A 20621-nucleotide genomic window follows, 5' to 3' on the forward strand; every position below is an offset into this window, starting at 1 on the left:
GGATGGGCTGAAAATTTTCACTTTTCCGAGTCGTTTTCGAAAGATTTTTCAAAACACTATTTTTCCGTTGATAATGAATGTCCTACATATTCCAAAATTTAATACAACATTGGTACAAATATTTTCGACAAAATGCCGAAGAAATTGATTAAATCCATTCAGTAAAACAAAAGATATAAGCGTTCAAAATCTTTTTTCTTCCAAAATTTTGAAAAGGGGCCCCTATATTGAAAGGTAAGTCGTTAGTCACGACAAAAACTATCTGCAGGTGATTTGCCTTTCCCCCACGTATGAGCTAGCAATTCAGAAGGGGCGAAGCTGACTAATCATATCATCATCGGGACACCCGGCAAGCTAATGGACTGGGGTATAAAGTTCAGGACGTACGACCAAGTTTTCCCTTTTTGTACTGGACGAGGCGTGTGTTATGGTCGGTGTTCTTCTTGGCCACGTATGAGGGCGAGGTGATGGATTTTGCCGCGTACATCGTACCCAATCCGATCGTCATTCGGTTGGCGCGGGAGCAAGAATCACTCGATAACATCAAACAGTACTACGTCAAGTGCCGCAACCAGGACGAGAAATTGTGTGATTACCGTCGGACAACCGATAATTTTCTGTCATATGATGTATAGAACAGTTGTAAACTCCAAGTAAACATATTTTCAGAACTGTTAATCGATCGAAACAGGTACGCAAAACGGCCGGTCCCATGATGGTCACTCGGCAGCGGTACTGTCCGGTGATCTAACGGTGGACCAACGGTTGGACACTGGATCGATTCCGAACCGGACTAGTGAAGGTAGATTATAACGAATGTTTTGTCCAGGAGTAAGTTCCACCACTTGATTCTGGCTACAGCACCAGGTTACGGAGAGATTCTTTCGTCTTAGGTATCGACGTCGAACAGGTGACCATTGTCGTCAACTTCGACCTGCCGATGGATCAGCAGGGACGAGCCGATTGCGAAACGTATCTACATCGAATTAGACGCACCGGTAGAATCGGTAAGTGTGACTCATTCTTGTGAACCTATAGATTGTATTTCTTCCCACTTCTTTAACAGAACGGAATCACCATCAACCTAGTGGGCAGTGATCGAAGCGTGATGATTTGCAGATCAATCGAAAAACACTTCCGGAAAAAGATTTAGTTGCTAGACGCGGAGGACTCGGACGAAATTGAAAATATCGGATCGTAAAGTGCTTTCGACCAGCTACTGGTGAAAGGCGTAGGAGCTTTTTTTTGGGTCATACTTGTTTTGATTCTGAATTTATAATTTTATATTTTTTTAAAAAAAATTTTCTTCCTTGACCTGACATAAGGTATACAAATGTAACCAAGCTAATAAATTTAATAAGTATCGTAAGCTAATAAATTTACAATTACAATTTAACTCTACCCAGTTCTATCCAAACATTTGAAAAGGGCCTAACTGCAAAATGTAACAAATTGAATTTAAATTTTTTCGATTAACAAATATCTACCCGAGCACGTACATAACGCAACATTTGATTATGAAGAATTTTGATAGCGATTTTACAACAATTTATAAAAGGGCCTAATTGATTTTTATGACCGAACTGATTATGAAAGGACCTTACTGACTGAAGTGCCTAACTAGCAATACACTCGTTTTAAATGGATTATAACGTATTATTGTATTATAACTGATTGTAAAAGACAGACTTTTCCATAATTTACATACAGGGCCAATCGGATTTTATGATGTTCAGTGGGGTCAATCTGACCATCAAATTAGAATTCAGTTAATTCGTCTAACTTTCGGTGTAATGTCAGACTTAAACAGCATTTTTGTGTGAGGTATACTGCCGCTAGAAGCATAACTGTCCCATGTGCTATAGGAATCCCTATACACATGGGACAATTATGCTTCTTGCGGCAGTAATACAAGTAGTAGCAATATCCGCAATCAAAAGAAATAAAATAGTAACAATTTTCCAAATAGGATTATAATGAATCTGACCTTTGACAATTTTCTCAATGTTTACGTTTTGCAGATAAGCCCTTTTTAAATGTTTGGTAGAGTTGGTTTCCTTACGTTGATGAGCAAAGTTTCTCTTTCGCGAAATGTCCATTTGTTAGAAATAGGATGTAATTCAAGGATTGTATAGCGCATGTTTAATGGTTATAACTTTCAGTTAAATGGACTTTTAAGAACCCGACTTTGCTTTTTTATTTTATTTTGTGGTTGAACGGCCAGTAGAGAAAGCGGTAGAAAAATTATCCGAAAGACTAACCTTGAAGCAGAAGATGAAAAATATTTTGCTCATTATCATGTGAATCAAAATTCCAAGAAGACAAAACATAGGTATAAAAACACAAGGCGAAAGCGACGGGGTTTGAATTAAGTATATTTTTACATTTATTTATTCCTTCATTATTTACTTATATGTTCATTTATTCCTGGGGAAAATTTTCATTAGGTCGTATCGTAAGTAACAATGTTATTCTCTTTGTTTACTTTTTACTCTGTAATAAACCAAGCCGCTTAAACATTCGCCCCTTCGTTCTTTGCATAATGTGCTAGACGAAACCATCGTCCCTCGATATGTGCTGAAACATATGTGAAATGTTTATGTTAATGTCTATAAACCGAGAAACTATTCATTAATTTATTTACCAATTTAATTATTTATTGATGTATTAATTTCTCTATATATTTATTTATTATTCATTTATATTTTATCAGTGTAGATGTCTCACAATCCTTTCTGATTATTTAGGTTAAATTTTCCTTAAGCGGGTCTGACAGCGCAGAATTTAAAAAATATCAGATTTTTTTTTTGGATATTTTGGATCGCTAAGACAAGAAATATATGCCCAAGAAAGGATTTACTCGAATTCAACTTGGTTCGACTGCTAGAGCCCATCAAACTACAAGCTATCAATTTTCATATGAGGGGGCTGATAAAATCGGGTCTTCAGTGTATTTAATATTTAGCATTTAATATTTTATGTTTTTTTTTTATTTTATATTTAATGTTTAAGATTTATTATTTAATATTTAACGTTTGATATTTAATATATAAAATGTAATATTCAATGTTTAATATTCATATTCAATGCGTGATATTTAGTATTTAATGATCAATGTTTTATATCTGATATACAACACTCAATGATGATGAATGCACTACTAGACTCGTCACAAAAATGCGCGCATCACATAGCAACGCTTGAGAACTTCGCGATAATACAAACCCGGTCGCAAACGTGATCATTCACACACACCGGCATCCACCGTCTAGCATACAAAAAGCAGCCTGGTGATTAAGTAAACGTGCTATAGCACATACGGTATTCTTGAAGTACAGCAGTTGTTGATCCGATTGGTTGACGATTCGTTTGACCTTCGGTTTCGTTAAGTGACCAATTTAGTTATATAATATAATCCAGTGATTTGGAATCACGATTTAGACAATGGAACACTTTCCCAGGATTCCTTAAACCTTCTCTAGTGTTTCATGCAATAAGAATTACCACGAATTACTTATGGCAATAAATTTCAATTACGATTCTCACAATTGTTATACCAAAAATAGGTTTGTATCCGTACTGATTATTGGTAGCATTCTCTGAGGCTTCCAGAACCATTAGTAGTAGCCATTGTTATCATAATCGATTTTTAACGTCAGCCAAACGTGTTTCGAAAGGTAGTTTCCCCGAGACTTGTGAAAGCGGTAAAGGTGGCCAAGGCAATCAGATTGGCTTCCTAATGGTCAAACGCCGATTTAGACTTACGATTCGGACAATTACAATAGATTTGGTTTGAGCGAATTTCGATCATTTCCCTGGGTCTTCTAGAACCGGTAGAAGCAGCCAATTTAGATAGAAAATGGCCAGCCAATGATTTAAATTTCCGATTGCAGGTATTGTGCTGTCTAAATTGGTCAGACTGAACTTCCCCGAGACATCCGGAACCGCCACAAATAAGCATTATGATTCTTCAGGCTCGAAATGTGATTCACGCTGAGTACGTCACTTCCCTGAGAGCTTCATGAATGGCAAATAGGTTTAAAATTGTTACCGATTTCATAGATATCAGTGATGAATTAATAAAATACATCATTTAAAACATTCAAATGACAGCAGAAATATAAAAAAGAAATAAACAAACAACAGCTGATGTCGTTTTTCAGTTATCAAAAGCGACATCTAACAGCAAACACACAGACTAGTTTTCGCGAGCAAATGTCAAAATTCCGCACGGAAGAAGGAAAAATATTTCGCGACCTCATTTCGCAAGAGGTGCATACTAAGCTTAAGCTAAGTATGCACCTCTTGCGAAATGAAATTTCCTATACAAAACCTATGCATAAAAAACGTCGCGAAATGTTCGCGAAAAAAAATTTCGTTTCCATTTCGTAAGCGGTACGCAGCTCTCGCGAAAACGATAACGAAAAATGAAGTTAGCTGAGACACGGTTCGACAAACGATAAGTTTCATAATAGTTCCGCGAGACAGCGCTGCTTTCTATGCGCTGTCACCAAGGCAAACTTTTTCCTTGCGAAATAATGGTCAGCGGTATTATTTCGCACGGAGGCTCGCGAAATTTTGACAGGTTGCAATGAAAAAATATAAGAAAACACAAGATTGGCAATTTTTTGTATTTTTTTCATCGCAACCTGTCGAAATTTCGTGGTTTAGAAATTCAATATTTCGAATTTGAATGGTAAGTTTAAAAATATTACTGGAAGTGATTGTTTCTAGTTTTAAACAATTAAATTTAAATAATTAATATTATTTGCAGCACGCCCAAACAAAGCAAATCAGCTCAACTAATCTTGTCTCAACATCCTGGATCTGGCAATCAGCCAACCAACATTAAATCGATACAACCGCAGCAGTACCAACTACTCCAAATCCAGCAACAGCCCCTCAAAAAAGGACCACATAGCAATTACTGCTCAAACGAACAACAGGAGTTTACGAATGATGGACACATCGGAAAACATTTCATCGGCACATTCTGCCTTAAAACATGTCTGCCACTATTTTTGAAAATTTCACTGCCTACACAGTGCTCGTGATTCCATTCCAGCAGCAGCAAGCAATCACTATTCGAGTGCTTATCGCCAACATTTCACAGCAAGCTCAGCAGCAGAACCACCTTCAACCACAACATCAGAAAATTAAGATTTCTTCCAGACCATGACCATCATCCTAAAGGTCGGTAGCAATAACGTTCAACCGACAGTACAACCTGGTCAGCAACCGCAATTAGTGCAATAGATCCAAGCCAAATGTAGAAGACCATTGACCAACTGCAAAAAAAAGATAGCAACAGCGCATTCAAACACAGTAGCAGCAGCATACTATACTGTACCATGCGGTGTGCAGGACTTTTTTATTCAGTTGGTGCGGCAAGGTGAGACATTTTTATTACCTTTTTTATTTCGAAAGGATCAGTACCGTGTTTAGTACATTGTAATGTAATATCCTATTCTTCTTTAAAAAGCTCAAGTTCGCTCATTTACGGATATTTTTTTATTATGATTTTTTTCAGATCGAACACCAACAACATAATATCATGGTAATCACCCAGCAAGAGAACGCAGTGATAATGGGCCAACAGAAAACACAACATCAAGATGCTCGGAAAGGACTTTCTCTTTCGGTATGTATTTACCAGTAGCATCCCTCCTCCAAACATTCCTTTGTATATCTAAATGTCCTTATCAATTCACAGAACAAACATAATGGCACGTCATCTTCAATCGGCTAACCGTTTGGAATAAGCGCTCATCATCGGTTTCATGGCAGGGAAGTGAGCAGGCAAAAGAAGGCATCGTTTTTTCCGCAAGGTCGCTCTGGTCAAAATTTCAGCGAATTGCAAGGAATAAACCACCCGAGGGACAGTACCCGTGCTGATTCAGGACGATTTCCCATACTTTGTACCTTGCTATTGAATTTTAATACCCGATCGAAACGATGGCAAGCGCTGCCGATAACTGGGTCAAAAAGACGACGGATCAAGAAATTTCTGCACTCGGTAAGTGTTTTTTTTGTTATAACCTATTTTTGAAGCGATCATTGGGATGGGATTTGAATTTTTCTTTTCAATACAAATAGGTTAGCGAACTGAGTACATATCATCAAGGATAAGGATTCAGGCGGCTGGCAGTCCAGAGAAAGAGAATGCGGAAAAACCTAGTCCACCGGCAGTAGAACCAAAGCTGCACCTGATGTTTGGAGTTCGGTAGCTACAGAAATTCTGACTCTAGCAGCTCCTGAAGAAAAACAAGCTGCAAGAGAAAATGGAGAAACACCTTCCTCCGCGGAAGATGCAGAGGCATTCAAGTAAGTCGAAATCTGCAGAAAATTTTGATTAGGACATAAGGAACATTGACAGCCTCTCTTTGTTTACTTTCTCTTTCGATTATGACGTCACTATAACACTTTGCACTAATTTTCCAGTACATAGCCGATGGTTTTTACTAAAATATTAGGCAAAGAGTTGAGTACTAAATATTGAAACGACCGAGTAACAAACAGAAGAGAAAGACCCCAAAGAGAATCTCATTGTTGCTTACGTCCTATTCTAAATTTTCTCCCGAAATATTTAGTATCAGCTTTAAAATTATCCGTGACTAATCTTTTAGCCCGGCGGATGCAAGTTTGCTAATGAAAGATGTTCACTAAGGTCTAGTAGAATCAAAGCTGGATCTGAAGGTGCAGCGAAAGGATTCTTCTTCGCCGGTTGGTTGGTTAAAACTTTCGAAGTTTTGCACGTGAAGCCGGGATTACTTCAGGGAGTCTATGCGATGGGTTTCAACGCCCTTCTAAGATTCAGGAGATGGCTCTGTTGACCGGTCCGCCACGGAATATAATCACCCAGAGTCAGTCGGGAATAGGAAAAACCGCTGCCTTCGTGCTGGCACTGCTCAGTTGAGTCCATCAGTTAAAAAACTATCTGCAGGTGATTTGCCTTTCCCCCACGTATGAGCTGGCAATTCAGAAGGGGAAGTAGCTGCCAAAATGGCAAAGTTTTGTCCGGAAATCAAACTTCCTTACGCCGTTCGCGGTGAGGAGACCATCAAAGGGGCGAAGCTGACTAATCATATCATCATCGGAACACCCGGCAAGCTAATGGACTGGGGTATAAAGTTCAGGACGTACGACCTAGTTTTCCCTTTTTGTACTGGACGAGGCGGGTGTTATGGTCGGTGTTCTTCTTGGCCACGTACGAGCGCGAGGTGATGGAGTTTGCCTAATACATCGTACCCAATCCGATAGTCATTCGGCAGGCGCGGGAGCAAAAAATCACTCGATAACATCAAACAGTACTACGTCAAGTTCCGCAACCAGGACGAGAAATTGTGTGATTACCGTCGGACAAGCGATCATTTTCTGTCATATGATGTATAGGACAGTTGTAAACGTCCAAGTAAACTTATTTTCAGAACTGTTAATCGATCGAAACAGGTACGAAAAACGGCCGGTTGGTTGACCTGCAGGATGTCCCAGGATGGTCACTCGGTAGCGGTACTGTCCGGTAATCTAACGGTGGAGCAACGGTTGGAACGAACGTTTTGTCCAGGGGTAAGTTCCACCACTTGATTCTGGCTACAGCACCAGGTTACGGAGAGATTCTTTCGTCTTAGGTATCGACGTCGAACAGGTGACCATTGTCGTCAACTTCGACCTGCCGATGGATTAGCAGGGACGAGCCGATTGCGAAACGTATCTACATCGAATTAGACGCACCGGTAGAATCGGTAAGTGTGACTCATTCTTGTGAACCTATAGATTGTATTTCTTCCCACTTCTTTAACAGAACGGAATCACCATCAACCTAGTGGGCAGTGATCGAAACATGATGATTTGCAGATCAATCAAAAAACACTTCCGGAAAAAGATTCAGTTGCTAGACGCGGAGAACTCGGACGAAATTGAAAAGATCGCACCGTAAAGTGTTTTCGACCAGCTACTGGTCATACTTGTTTTGATTCTGAATTTATAATTTTATATTTTTTTAATTTACAAATGTAACCAACAGGGTATCGCAAGCTAATAAATTTACAATTACAATTACAATCTCTACCCAGTTCTATCCAAACATTTGAAAAGGGCCTAACCACAAAATGTAACAAATTGAAATTTCATGTTTTCCATTAACAAATATCTACCCGAGCACGTACATAACGCAACATTTGATTATGAAGAATTTTGATAGCGATTTTACAACAATTTATAAAAGGGCCTAATTGATTTTTATGACCGAACTGATTATGAAAAGACCTAACTGATTGAAAAGTGCCTAACTAGCAATACACTCGTTTTAAATGGATTATAACGTATTATTGGATTATGACTGATTGTAAAAGTCTTATAACATCTTTTCCATAATTTACATACAGGGTCAATTTGACCATCAAATTAGAATTCAGTTAATTCGTCTAACTTTCGGTGTAATATCAGACTTGAACAGCATTTTTTGTGTGAGGTATTCTGCCGCTAGAAGCAAAACTGTCCCATGTTCTATGGGAATCCCTATACACATGGGACAATTATGCTTCTGGCGGTAGTAATACAAATAGTAGCAATATGCGCAATTCCTTAGTGTTTCATGCAATAAGAATTACCACGAATTACTTATGGCAATAAATTTCAATTACGATTCTCACAATTGTTATACCAAAAATAGGTTTGTATCCGTACTGATTATTGGTAGCATTCCCTGAGACTTCCGGAACCTTTAGTAGTAGCCATTGTTATCATAATCGATTTTTAACGTAGTTTAAAGCCTAGGGTTAGGGTTATATTTCCGGATTCCGAAACATGTTTCGAAAGGTAGTTTCCCCGAGAATTGTGAAAGCGGTAAAGGCGGCCAAGGCAATCAGATTTGCTTCTTAATGGTCAAACGCCGATTTAGACTTACGATTCGGACAATTACAATAGATTTGGTTTGAGCGAATTTCGATCATTTCCCTGGGTCTTCTAGAACCGGTAGAAGCAGCCAATTTAGATAGAAATTGGCCAGCCAATGATTTAAATCTCCGATTGCAGGAATTGTGCTGCCTAAATTGGTCAGACTGAACTTCCCCGAGACATCCGGAACCGTCACAAATAAGCATTATGATTAATCATTCTCGAAATATGATTGACGCTGAGTACGTCACTTCCCTGAGAGCTTCATGAATGGCAAATAGGTTTACAATTGTTACCGATTTCATACACATCCGTGATGAATTAATAAAATACATCATTTAAAACATTTAAATGACAACAGAAATATAAAAAAGAAATAAACAAACAACAGCTGATGTCGTTTTCCAGTTATCAAAAGCGACATCTAACAGCAAACACACAGACTAGTTTTCGCGAGCAAATGTCAAAATTCCGCACGGAAGAAGGAAAAATATTTCGCGACCTCATTTCGCAAGAGGTGCATACTAAGCTTTAAGCGGTACGCAGCTCTCGCGAAAACGATAACGAAAAATGGAGTGAGCCGAGACACGGTTCGACAAACGATAAATTTCATAATACTTCCGCGAGAAGGCGCTGCTTTCTATGCGCTGTCACCAAGGCAAACTTTTTCCTTGCGAAATAATGGTCAGAGGTATAGCGCATTGCGCACATAATAAGTGCGACTGAAAGTGCGGAAACGCCAATAGAACTGCGCTTTTACATTGAATCGTCTTGGTATCTATTACGCACTTATGTATTATCCAACGAGGAATAAGTGCGCCTCATACATGAAAACGATTCAATGTAAAAGCGCACTTTTATAAGAAAAATCGCACTTTCATGGAGTCCAGTTTTAAATGCCACGAATAATATTATTTCGCACGGAGGCTCGCGAAATTTTGACAGGTTGCAATGACAAAATCGACGTCAACATTTCATAAGGCATTATATCTCGACAAACATATGATTACGGCCTAAAAGTCAACTGTCAAAATCCACTTTGAATGGAAATTCCAGACAAACCGTTACTAGACAGTTTATGAAAGAGAAAACTTTTCTCTTTCATTTACTACCAAAATCTGTGATTGGCGTGTAACGGTTTGTCCGGAATTTCCATTCAAAGCGGATTTTGACAGTTGGCTTTTAGGCCGTAATCATATGTTTGTCGAGATATATAATATGCTCATGTTGAGAAAATGGCGTCTGAAAAATTACCTCGTACTTTATATTCCCATTTATGAACAGGAGCTTGATTAAGAACCAAACAACTCAATGCCGTGTTAAATTAACCACTTTTTCCGAATAATATAACAGATTTGTTATAGTTATGTTTTTTGTAGATAAATGTTTTGGTCCCTTTTGAAACATCGCACTGGTTTTGTGCCCTCTCCCATAATCCCTTTTCGGCGAGACGTTAGCTTATAGTGCGTGCGGGTGAGCCCTTTTGTTTACAGCAAATGATTATGTGACGTTTATTTTGATCCCTTTCTTGGTGTTGCGATGTTTTTGTTCCCTTTTCAAGTATAGTCTTTTTCATTAAGCAAAAGGGCCCATAAACAAATTTTTCCGTTTTGTTGTTTGGTGTATATGAACCGTTAATTTTTAAGGGGAAGTGAAAGGGAACATAAGCAAAACAAGTTATTTTGCTTATGTGCCTTTTCGATAATCCATTATTTCGCCAACAGCCATGTCTCGGAATCGGCTTATTCAAGGTTTGTATAAAGCTTTGTTAGTGTCCATTTGAAGTAAGTATTAACCGGAATTGTTTACGTTTTGTTTATCGGCCCATTTGAAATGTTCTCGTCGAAGTATAAAAAAACACGATTGGCAATTTTTTGTTTTTTTTCATCGCAACCTGTCGAAATTTCGTAGTTTTAGAGATTCAATATTTTGAATTTGAATGGTAAGTTTAGAAATATTATTGGAAGCGTGATTGTTTCTAGTTTTAAACAATTAAATTTAAATAATTAATATTATTTACAGCACACCCGAACAAAGCGGCCGCCGGAGCAGTATTTTTTGTCAGTGGTAGAACCAGCAGCCATCGATCCACTATGGAACAACAACCAGATGCTACAAATTAGCTCAGCTAATCTGGTCTCAACATCCTGGCTCTTTCAATCAGCCAACCAACATTAAATCGTTACAACCGCAGCAGTACCGACAACTCCAAATCCAGAAGCAGCCAACAACCCCTCAAAAAAGAACCACATAGCAATTACAGCTCAAACAAACAACAGGAGTTTACGAATGATGGACACATCGGAAAACATTTTATCGGCACATTCTGCTTAAAACTTGTCTGCCACTATTTTTACCAGCGGTTGTCATGATTTAAAGAAATCAGAGTCAAGCACAAACGTTACATTCCAGCGTTGGTTCCTACCAATTTCTTGCATAAAAAATATCACTGCCTCCACAGTGCTCGTGATTCCATTCCAGCAAGCAATCACTATTCCAGTGCAACATTTCACAGCAAGCTGAGCAACCGCCTTCAACCATAAAAGAAGGCATCGTTTTTTCCGCAAAGTCGCTCTGGTCAAAATTTCAGCGAATTGCAAGGAATAAACCACCTGAGGGACAGTACCGATAACTGGGTTTAAAAAGCGGAGGATCAAGAAATTTCTGCACTCGGTAAGTGTTGTTTTGTTATAACCTATTTTTGAAGCGATCATTGGGATGGAATTTGAATTTTTCTTTTCAATACAAATAGGTAAGCGAACTGAGTACATATCACCAAGGATAAGGAATCAGAGCCGGCGGCTGACAGTCCAGAGAAAGAGAATGCGGGAAAACCTAGTCCACCGGCAGTAGAACCAAAGCTGATCACTCCCGTAGAAATGCATGCACCTGCAGTTTTGGGTTCGGTAGCTACGGAAATTCTGACTAACAGCTCCTGAAGAAAAACAAGCTGCATGAGAAAATGGAGAAACAGCTTCCTCCGCGGAAGATGCAGAGGCATTCAAGTAAGTTGAAATCTGGAGAAAATTTTGATTAGGACATAAGTAACATTGACAGCCTCTCTTTGTTTACTTTCTCTTATTATGACGTCACTATAACACTGCACTAATTTTCCAGTACATAGCCGATGGTTTTTACTACAATATTAGGCAAAGAGTCGAGTACTAAATATTGAAACGACCGACTAATAAACAGAAGAGAAAGACCCCAAAGAGAATCTCATTGTTACTTATGTCCTATTCTAAATTTTCTGCCGAAATATTTAGTATCAGCTTTAAAATTATTCATGGCTAATCTTTTAGCCAGGCAGATGCAAATTTGCTAATGATAGATGTTCGCAAAGGTCTAGTAGAATCAAAGCTGGATCTGGAGGTGCAGCGGAAGGAGTTTATGCGATGGGTTTCAACGTCCCTTCCAAGATTCAGAAGACGGCTCTACCTACTCTGTTGGCCGGTCCGCCACGGAATATAATCGCCCAGACCCAGTGCTGACAATGCTCAGTTTAGTCCATCAATTAAAAAAACTATCTGCAGGTGGTTTGCATTTCCCCCACGTATGAGCTTGAAATTCAGAAGGGGGAAGTAGCTGCCAAAATACCAAAGTTTTGTCCGGAAATCAAACTTCCTTACGCAGTTCGCGAGGAGATCGTCAAAGGGGCGAAGCTGACTAATCATATCATCATCGGAACACCCGGCAAGCTAATGGACTGGGGTATAAAGTTCAGGACGTACGACCTAGAAGTTTTCCCTTTTTGTACTGGACGAGGCGGGTGTTTTGGTCGCTGTTCTTCTTGGCCACGTACGAGCGCGAGGTGATGGAGTTCGCCGAGTACATCGTACCCAATCCGATCGTTATTCGGCTGGCGCGGGAGCAAGAATCACTCGATAACATCAAACAGTACTACGTCAAGTGCCGCAACCAGGACGAGAAATTGTGTGATTACCGTCGGACAAGCGATCATTTTCTGTCATATGATGTATAGGACAGTTGTAAACTTATTTTCGAAACTGTTAATCGATCGAAACAGGTACGCAAAACGGCCGGTTGGTTGACCGGCAGGATGTCCCAAGATGGTCACTCGGTAGCGGTACTGTCCGGTGATCTAACGGTGGAACAACATTGGACGCTTTGGATCGATTCCGAAATGGACTAGAGAGGTACAGATTATAACGAACGTTTTGTCCAGGGGTAAGTTCCGCCACTTGATTCTTGTTGCAACACTAGGATACAGAGAGATTCTTTCGCATTAGGTATCGACGTCGAACAGGTTACCATTGTCGTCAACTTCGACCTGCCGATGGATCAGCAGGGACGAGCCGATTGCGAAACGTATCTACATCGAATTAGACGTACCGGTAGATTCGGTAAGTGTGACTCATTCTTGTTATCCTATAGATTGTATTTCATTCCGCTTCTTTAACAGAACGGAATCACCATCATCCTAGTGGACAGTGATCGAAGCATGATGATTTGCAGATCAATCGAAAAACATTCCCGGAAAAAGATTCAGTAGCTAGTCGCGGAGATCTCGGACGAAATTGAAAAGATCGGATCGTAAAGTGTTTTCGACCAGCTACTGGTGAACGGCGTAGGAGCTTTTTTGGGTTATACTTGTTTCGATTCTGAATTTATAATTTTATTTAGCTCTACCCAGTTCTATCCCAACAATTGAAAAGGGCCTAACTGCAAAATGTAGCAAATTGAATTTTCATGTTTTCCATTAACAAATATCTACCCGAGCATGTACACAACGCATCAGTTGATTATGAAGAATTTTGGCAGCGATTTTACAACAATTTTTTAAAAGGGCCTAATTGATTTTTATGACCAAACTGATTAAGAAAGGACCTAACTGATTGGAAAGTGCCTAACTAGCAATACAGTCTTTTCTATAATTTACAGACAGGGACAATCTGATTTTATGATGTGACCCCACTGACATCAAATTTGAATTCAGTTAATTCGTCTAACTTTCGGACAAATATGCGTATTACGGCAGTATACAAGTAGTAGCAATATGCGCAATCAAAAGAAAAAAATTAGTATCAATTTTCCAAATAGGATTATAATGAATCTGACCTTTGACAATTTTCTCAATGTTTACGTTTTGCAGATTAGCCCTTTTTAAATGTTTGATAGAGTTGGTTTCCTTACGTTCTATGCTACTTACGACTTAATAATTTTTTTGCCTGAATTTATTCAATAATTTATTCATTAATTTAATTATTTATTGGTGTATTAATTTCTCTATGCATTTATTTATTATTCATTTATATTTTATAAGTGTAGATGTAGTCTCACAATCCTTTCTGATTATTTAGGTTAAATTTCCCTTAACCCATTATGACTCAGCGAATGAAATTTCATACGCAAAAACAACACATTTCTGGATCATAAAATGAAGGCGTGTCCGGGCTTCTGGTCTTCTGTGAACGTTAATAAATACTCTTTTATTTATAGTGTATATGCTCAATAATCTTTTTTTTTCTATTAAATTCGATTGTGTTTTCGAATGTCAAAGGCCAAATTTCAAACCAAAATATGAACAACACATATTATTAAATTTCTTGTTTCGGATTGAGAACGAATGGCCATGAGAAATTGTAACCCGTCAGGGTAACAATTTAGCGCTGGGTGGAAATATACCTATTTGTGCGTACTCTCTCCGTAGAGTGTATTGTTATTGCAACATAACTCACCGCTGCTCATTATGCTCGTTCATGTTTTTGATGTAAATTTCGTTTAAATAATAGTCCATGAACGTTGTTATTAGTCCAGATAGGTGTAGTAATTTTTGTTGTGTATTTGTAAATAAATAGCATAGGGTTTAGTTAGGTTACCGCTCTCCTTTCGCTGCAAAAGTGGTCTGACTATGCTGTGCTATAGCGATGACAGCTATGCGGCGGTGCGTTTTTTTGGTGCTTGCTTTGGTCGAGTGCGGAAGGCGGCCATCGTGAAAAGGTAGAAAGTGACGAACCACGAAGTTAAACAGACTTTCGTGAACAAGTTTTTTCGGGACAGTTTCCCGCCACGTTTAACCAGTGAGGTGAAGTGCGCGCGTGCGACAGATAAAAAAACCTGTCGAAAAGTGCCGGCTCGTGGTTCGGGCACAGTAGTAAGTGTGGTGCTGGATCGCCGTCGGGGGAAGCTAATTACCAAGGAGCTTTCGCTTCCCCGGCTAACCGCAAAGGATCCAGACGCACCAATCCGCCCTCGCTGGGAAGGATAAGCCGAACGAGCCTTGCTCTCCTTCCCAGCTAATAGCCAAGGAGGGCGAAGCAGGGTGGACAACGGCTCCTCCTGGGAAGAACACTGCGGTGTCTTCCGGGATTCTTTGCGGGGAGCAAAGAATCCGGTGATTCGTCACCACCGTCGCTAGGGAGGTTCCGACAAAGGAGCAAAGCTCACCTCCCTAGCTAATTGTTAAGGACCGCTGCCGGAGCAGCCAACGTAAACAAGGAGAACTCCGCCTTCCCGCCATCGCCAGCAGCAGTGCATCTACAATCGACCAGCAGTGAAGGGAGAGTTGGTGGAAATAAACACGGTAAAATTAAATTTATTTATTTGTGTTCTATTAGTTTGTAGTGTTACAAAAATCCGAAATTCCGGTAGAAGCACCTAGGCCGCCCTGAAAGGAAGGGTCCGCCGGGCAATTAAGAACCCGAGTAGTGGGCAAACCCCAACTTACATTTGGCGCACAGCGCAAAACACACTGAAAAAAAATATTTTCCTATTTTGGAAAATATTTTTTTCTTCCGGAGTGTGGGGTGCTTCTACTAAATAGAGGATTTTCGTAGAACAGTGGTGAGGTTTCTTCCGCAATATTGTTCCGCGGTCATTCAAGGAGTTTATGCGATGGGTTTCAACGTCCCTTCCAAGATTCAGAAGACGGCTCTACCTACTCTGTTGGCCGGTCCGCCACGGAATATAATCGCCCAGACCCAGTGCTGACAATGCTCAGTTTAGTCCATCAATTAAAAAAACTATCTGCAGGTGGTTTGCATTTCCCCCACGTATGAGCTGGAAATTCAGAAGGGGGAAGTAGCTGCCAAAATACCAAAGTTTTGTCCGGAAATCAAACTTCCTTACGCAGTTCGCGAGGAGATCGTCAAAGGGGCGAAGCTGACTAATCATATCATCATCGGAACACCCGGCAAGCTAATGGACTGGGGTATAAAGTTCAGGACGTACGACCTAGAAGTTTTCCCTTTTTGTACTGGACGAGGCGGGTGTTTTGGTCGCTGTTCTTCTTGGCCACGTACGAGCGCGAGGTGATGGAGTTCGCCGAGTACATTGTACCCAATCCGATCGTTATTCGGATGGCGCGGGAGCAAGAATCACTCGATAACATCAAACAGTACTACGTCAAGTGCCGCAACCAGGACGAGAAATTGTGTGATTACCGTCGGACAAGCGATCATTTTCTGTCATATGATGTATAGGACAGTTGTAAACTTATTTTCGAAACTGTTAATCGATCGAAACAGGTACGCAAAACGGCCGGTTGGTTGACCGGCAGGATGTCCCAAGATGGTCACTCGGTAGCGGTACTGTCCGGTGATCTAACGGTGGAACAACATTGGACGCTTTGGATCGATTCCGAAATGGACTAGAGAGGTACAGATTATAACGAACGTTTTGTCCAGGGGTAAGTTCCGCCACTTGATTCTTGTTGCAACACTAGGATACAGAGAGATTCTTTCGCATTAGGTATCGACGTCGAACAGGTTACCATTGTCGTCAACTTCGACCTGCCGATGGATCAGCAGGGACGAGCCGATTGCGAAACGTATCTACATCGAATTAGACGTACCGGTAGATTCGGTAAGTGTGACTCATTCTTGTTATCCTATAGATTGTATTTCATTCCGCTTCTTTAACAGAACGGAATCACCATCATCCTAGTGGACAGTGATCGAAGCATGATGATTTGCAGATCAATCGAAAAACATTCCCGGAAAAAGATTCAGTAGCTAGTCGCGGAGATCTCGGACGAAATTGAAAAGATCGGATCGTAAAGTGTTTTCGACCAGCTACTGGTGAACGGCGTAGGAGCTTTTTTGGGTCATACTTGTTTCGATTCTGAATTTATAATTTTATTTAGCTCTACCCAGTTCTATCCCAACAATTGAAAAGGGCCTAACTGCAAAATGTAGCAAATTGAATTTTCATGTTTTCCATTAACAAATATCTACCCGAGCATGTACACAACGCATCAGTTGATTATGAAGAATTTTGGCAGCGATTTTACAACAATTTTTTAAAAGGGCCTAATTGATTTTTATGACCAAACTGATTAAGAAAGGACCTAACTGATTGGAAAGTGCCTAACTAGCAATACAGTCTTTTCTATAATTTACAGACAGGGCCAATCTGATTTTATGATGTGACCCCACTGACATCAAATTTGAATTCAGTTAATTCGTCTAACTTTCGGACACATATGCGTATTACGGCAGTATACAAGTAGTAGCAATATGCGCAATCAAAAGAAAAAAATTAGTATCAATTTTCCAAATAGGATTATAATGAATCTGACCTTTGACAATTTTCTCAATGTTTACGTTTTGCAGATTAGCCCTTTTTAAATGTTTGATAGAGTTGGTTTCCTTACGTTCTATGCTACTTACGACTTAATAATTTTTTTGCCTGAATTTATTCAATAATTTATTCATTAATTTAATTATTTATTGGTGTATTAATTTCTCTATGCATTTATTTATTATTCATTTATATTTTATAAGTGTAGATGTAGTCTCACAATCCTTTCTGATTATTTAGGTTAAATTTCCCTTAACCCATTATGACTCAGCGAATGAAATTTCATACGCAAAAACAACACATTTCTGGATCATAAAATGAAGGCGTGTCCGGGCTTCTGGTCTTCTGTGAACGTTAATAAATACTCTTTTATTTATAGTGTATATGCTCAATAATCTTTTTTTTTCTATTAAATTCGATTGTGTTTTCGAATGTCAAAGGCCAAATTTCAAACCAAAATATGAACAACACATATTATTAAATTTCTTGTTTCGGATTGAGAACGAATGGCCATGAGAAATTGTAACCCGTCAGGGTAACAATTTAGCGCTGGGTGGAAATATACCTATTTGTGCGTACTCTCTCCGTAGAGTGTATTGTTATTGCAACATAACTCACCGCTGCTCATTATGCTCGTTCATGTTTTTGATGTAAATTTCGTTTAAATAATAGTCCATGAACGTTGTTATTAGTCCAGATAGGTGTAGTAATTTTTGTTGTGTATTTGTAAATAAATAGCATAGGGTTTAGTTAGGTTACCGCTCTCCTTTCGCTGCAAAAGTGGTCTGACTATGCTGTGCTATAGCGATGACAGCTATGCGGCGGTGCGTTTTTTTGGTGCTTGTTTTGGTCGAGTGCGGAAGGCGGCCATCGTGAAAAGGCAGAAAGTGACGAACCACGAAGTTAAACAGACTTTCGTGAACAAGTTTTTTCGGGACAGTTTCCCGCCACGTTTAACCAGTGAGGTGAAGTGCGCGCGTGCGACAGATAAAAAAACCTGTCGAAAAGTGCCGGCTCGTGGTTCGGGCACAGTAGTAAGTGTGGTGCTGGATCGCCGTCGGGGGAAGCTAATTACCAAGGAGCTTTCGCTTCCCCGGCTAACCGCAAAGGATCCAGACGCACCAATCCGCCCTCGCTGGGAAGGATAAGCCGAACGAGCCTTGCTCTCCTTCCCAGCTAATAGCCAAGGAGGGCGAAGCAGGGTGGACAACGGCTCCTCCTGGGAAGAACACTGCGGTGTCTTCCGGGATTCTTTGCGGGGAGCAAAGAATCCGGTGATTCGTCACCACCGTCGCTAGGGAGGTTCCAAAAAAGGAGCAAAGCTCACCTCCCTAGCTAATTGTTAAGGACCGCTGCCGGAGCAGCCAACGTAAACAAGGAGAACTCGGCCGTTGCTGTCCTGGCCGGTCGGGAAAAACCTCCGCCTTCCCGCCATCGCCAGCAGCAGTGCATCTACAATCGACCAGCAGTGAAGGGAGAGTTGGTGGAAATAAACACGGTAAAATTAAATTTATTTATTTGTGTTCTATTAGTTTGTAGTGTTACAAAAATCCGAAATTCCGGTAGAAGCACCTAGGCCGCCCTGAAAGGAAGGGTCCGCCGGGCAATTAAGAACCCGAGTAGTGGGCAAACCCCAACTTACATTTGGCGCACAGCGCAAAACACACTGAAAAAAAAATATTTTCCTATTTTGGAAAATATTTTTTTCTTCCGGAGTGTGGGGTGCTTCTACTAAATAGAGGATTTTCGTAGAACAGTGGTGAGGTTTCTTCCGCAATATTGTTCCGCGGTCGTATTGTTTATTTATTTACATTTTTGGTATTGTTTTTTGATTTTTGCATTTTCGACGAGTAGTTTGAAGGTTGTTGTTATTATTCGGTTGCGGTGGCCAATCGCCTTGAATTCTCAATCCGGTTTGAGACATTTTTGGAACAGCTTGATTTCCTGAAATTTTAAGGGAATCGTTAGTGGGCGAAAAATCGAAAATAATACCGTGTCAGTACTTACATGCTTTGTGTCTTGGTGATTTCTTCCAATATAGCGCAAGTTATGATGGCGTTGGAGAAATTCAACCAAGCGTGCGCGTCGATCATTTGCATTTCGATGAGCTGGATTTTGAGTTGCTATCTCGAAGCATTTTTATCTCTCCTGATTCGGATCTTTCGGGTGTCCAGCGGCAGCGGCGTCTTCGGGGAATTTTGTCGCATGAGCGGTCGTCTCGGAGGGAATTAGTACGCACTTTCCGGGGTGACGTGGGTGAAGAAAAGGAGATCTGCCTTGGTAAATTATTAACAATCAAGGAAGATCTCCAGTACCGGTGCCCAAACAAGGAGATTTACCGAACACGGTTGCTTCATTTGGGGTCTAGGCTCCAGGTTATCCGAAATTATGCGGCAGGGGAGGTCAACCAGGAAATTTCGGGGTTGCTGGAGGAAGTTCTAGCAGTTTATGCCAGTCATTTTAACGACGAACAGGCAGCACTTCCTCCCGACAACCAAGAAGGGGAGGATGGAGAAATTTTGGGAGATTTGCTGAGTACAGACGTACCTGCAATTCCACAGGGATCCAATCCTTCCGATATGGATGGATCTCTTTCTAAACAGCTCGTAGGAGACGATCTGTTGCGTGTCTTGTGCGAGATGAGGGACGAGATTCGACAATTGCGACAGCAATCCCACGATAATAGAGCCCTAGCGTCTCAGGGGTCTGATGCTTTTTCAAAAGGTACTGAAACGCTAATGGGTGGGATTGCTTCACTGACAACCATTTCGTCAGTTTTAAGAAAGACGGTTCAAGAAGTTGTCTCACTTCGTGAATCCGTCAGTGAACTTCGGGCACTAGTACATCAGAAGGAAAGTGCTCCCGAGATGGATCTGCAGACCGATCTGGAAGATTTGCGTTTGATGGACGTACCCGATTCATTTGATGAACCAGAGATTCCTCGCCCAACACTGGCGCCCAGTCCCGATCAATTTGTGTTGAAGCGAGGATTCTCGGGTCAACAAAATATATGTCCATCACTTCCAATCGAGAAACCGAAACAGAATACCGGATTCACAGCCCCGTACCAAACTCAGAACCAGCCTCACGTTCCTGAATGGACCGGACAGCGGACGGGACCATCCTATCCGAACTTTTCAATATCTACCAACGCGGGAGACGGATCGATGGCAGCCCCAAGAAAT

General features: G+C 40.5%; 1 protein-coding gene and 1 long non-coding RNA gene across 2 annotated transcripts; both read left to right on the top strand.

Moving 5' to 3' along the window:
* Positions 1-467: 467 nt before the first annotated feature.
* Positions 468-1098, top strand: LOC131695585 (DEAD-box helicase Dbp80-like). The gene is made up of 4 exons (XM_058984117.1): positions 468-588; positions 692-802; positions 894-1007; positions 1067-1098. The coding sequence occupies exons 1-4, from the start codon at positions 468-470 to the stop codon at positions 1096-1098; spliced, it is 378 nt and encodes a 125-aa protein (XP_058840100.1).
* Positions 1099-4681: 3583 nt separating this feature from the next.
* On the top strand, positions 4682-6136 carry LOC131695586 (uncharacterized). Its single transcript, XR_009306670.1, has 5 exons — positions 4682-4696; positions 4775-5392; positions 5531-5641; positions 5714-6016; positions 6097-6136. It is a non-coding gene; the product is annotated as an uncharacterized LOC131695586 (long non-coding RNA).
* Positions 6137-20621: the final 14485 nt, after the last annotated feature.

Source organism: Topomyia yanbarensis, unplaced genomic scaffold (genome assembly GCF_030247195.1).
Source record: "Topomyia yanbarensis strain Yona2022 unplaced genomic scaffold, ASM3024719v1 HiC_scaffold_46, whole genome shotgun sequence".
In the NCBI taxonomy this organism is placed as follows: Eukaryota; Metazoa; Arthropoda; class Insecta; order Diptera; family Culicidae; genus Topomyia; species Topomyia yanbarensis.

Bases quoted from the DNA above. Each gene is read 5' to 3' on its own strand.
- LOC131695585 (XM_058984117.1), top strand. From the start codon at position 468: ATGGATTTTGCCGCGTACATCGTACCCAATCCGATCGTCATTCGGTTG. The intron at 589-691 runs GTGATTACCGTC...CGATCGAAACAG, and splicing joins CAACCAGGACGAGAAATTGT to GTACGCAAAACGGCCGGTCC. The intron at 803-893 runs GTAGATTATAAC...CTTTCGTCTTAG, and splicing joins TCCGAACCGGACTAGTGAAG to GTATCGACGTCGAACAGGTG.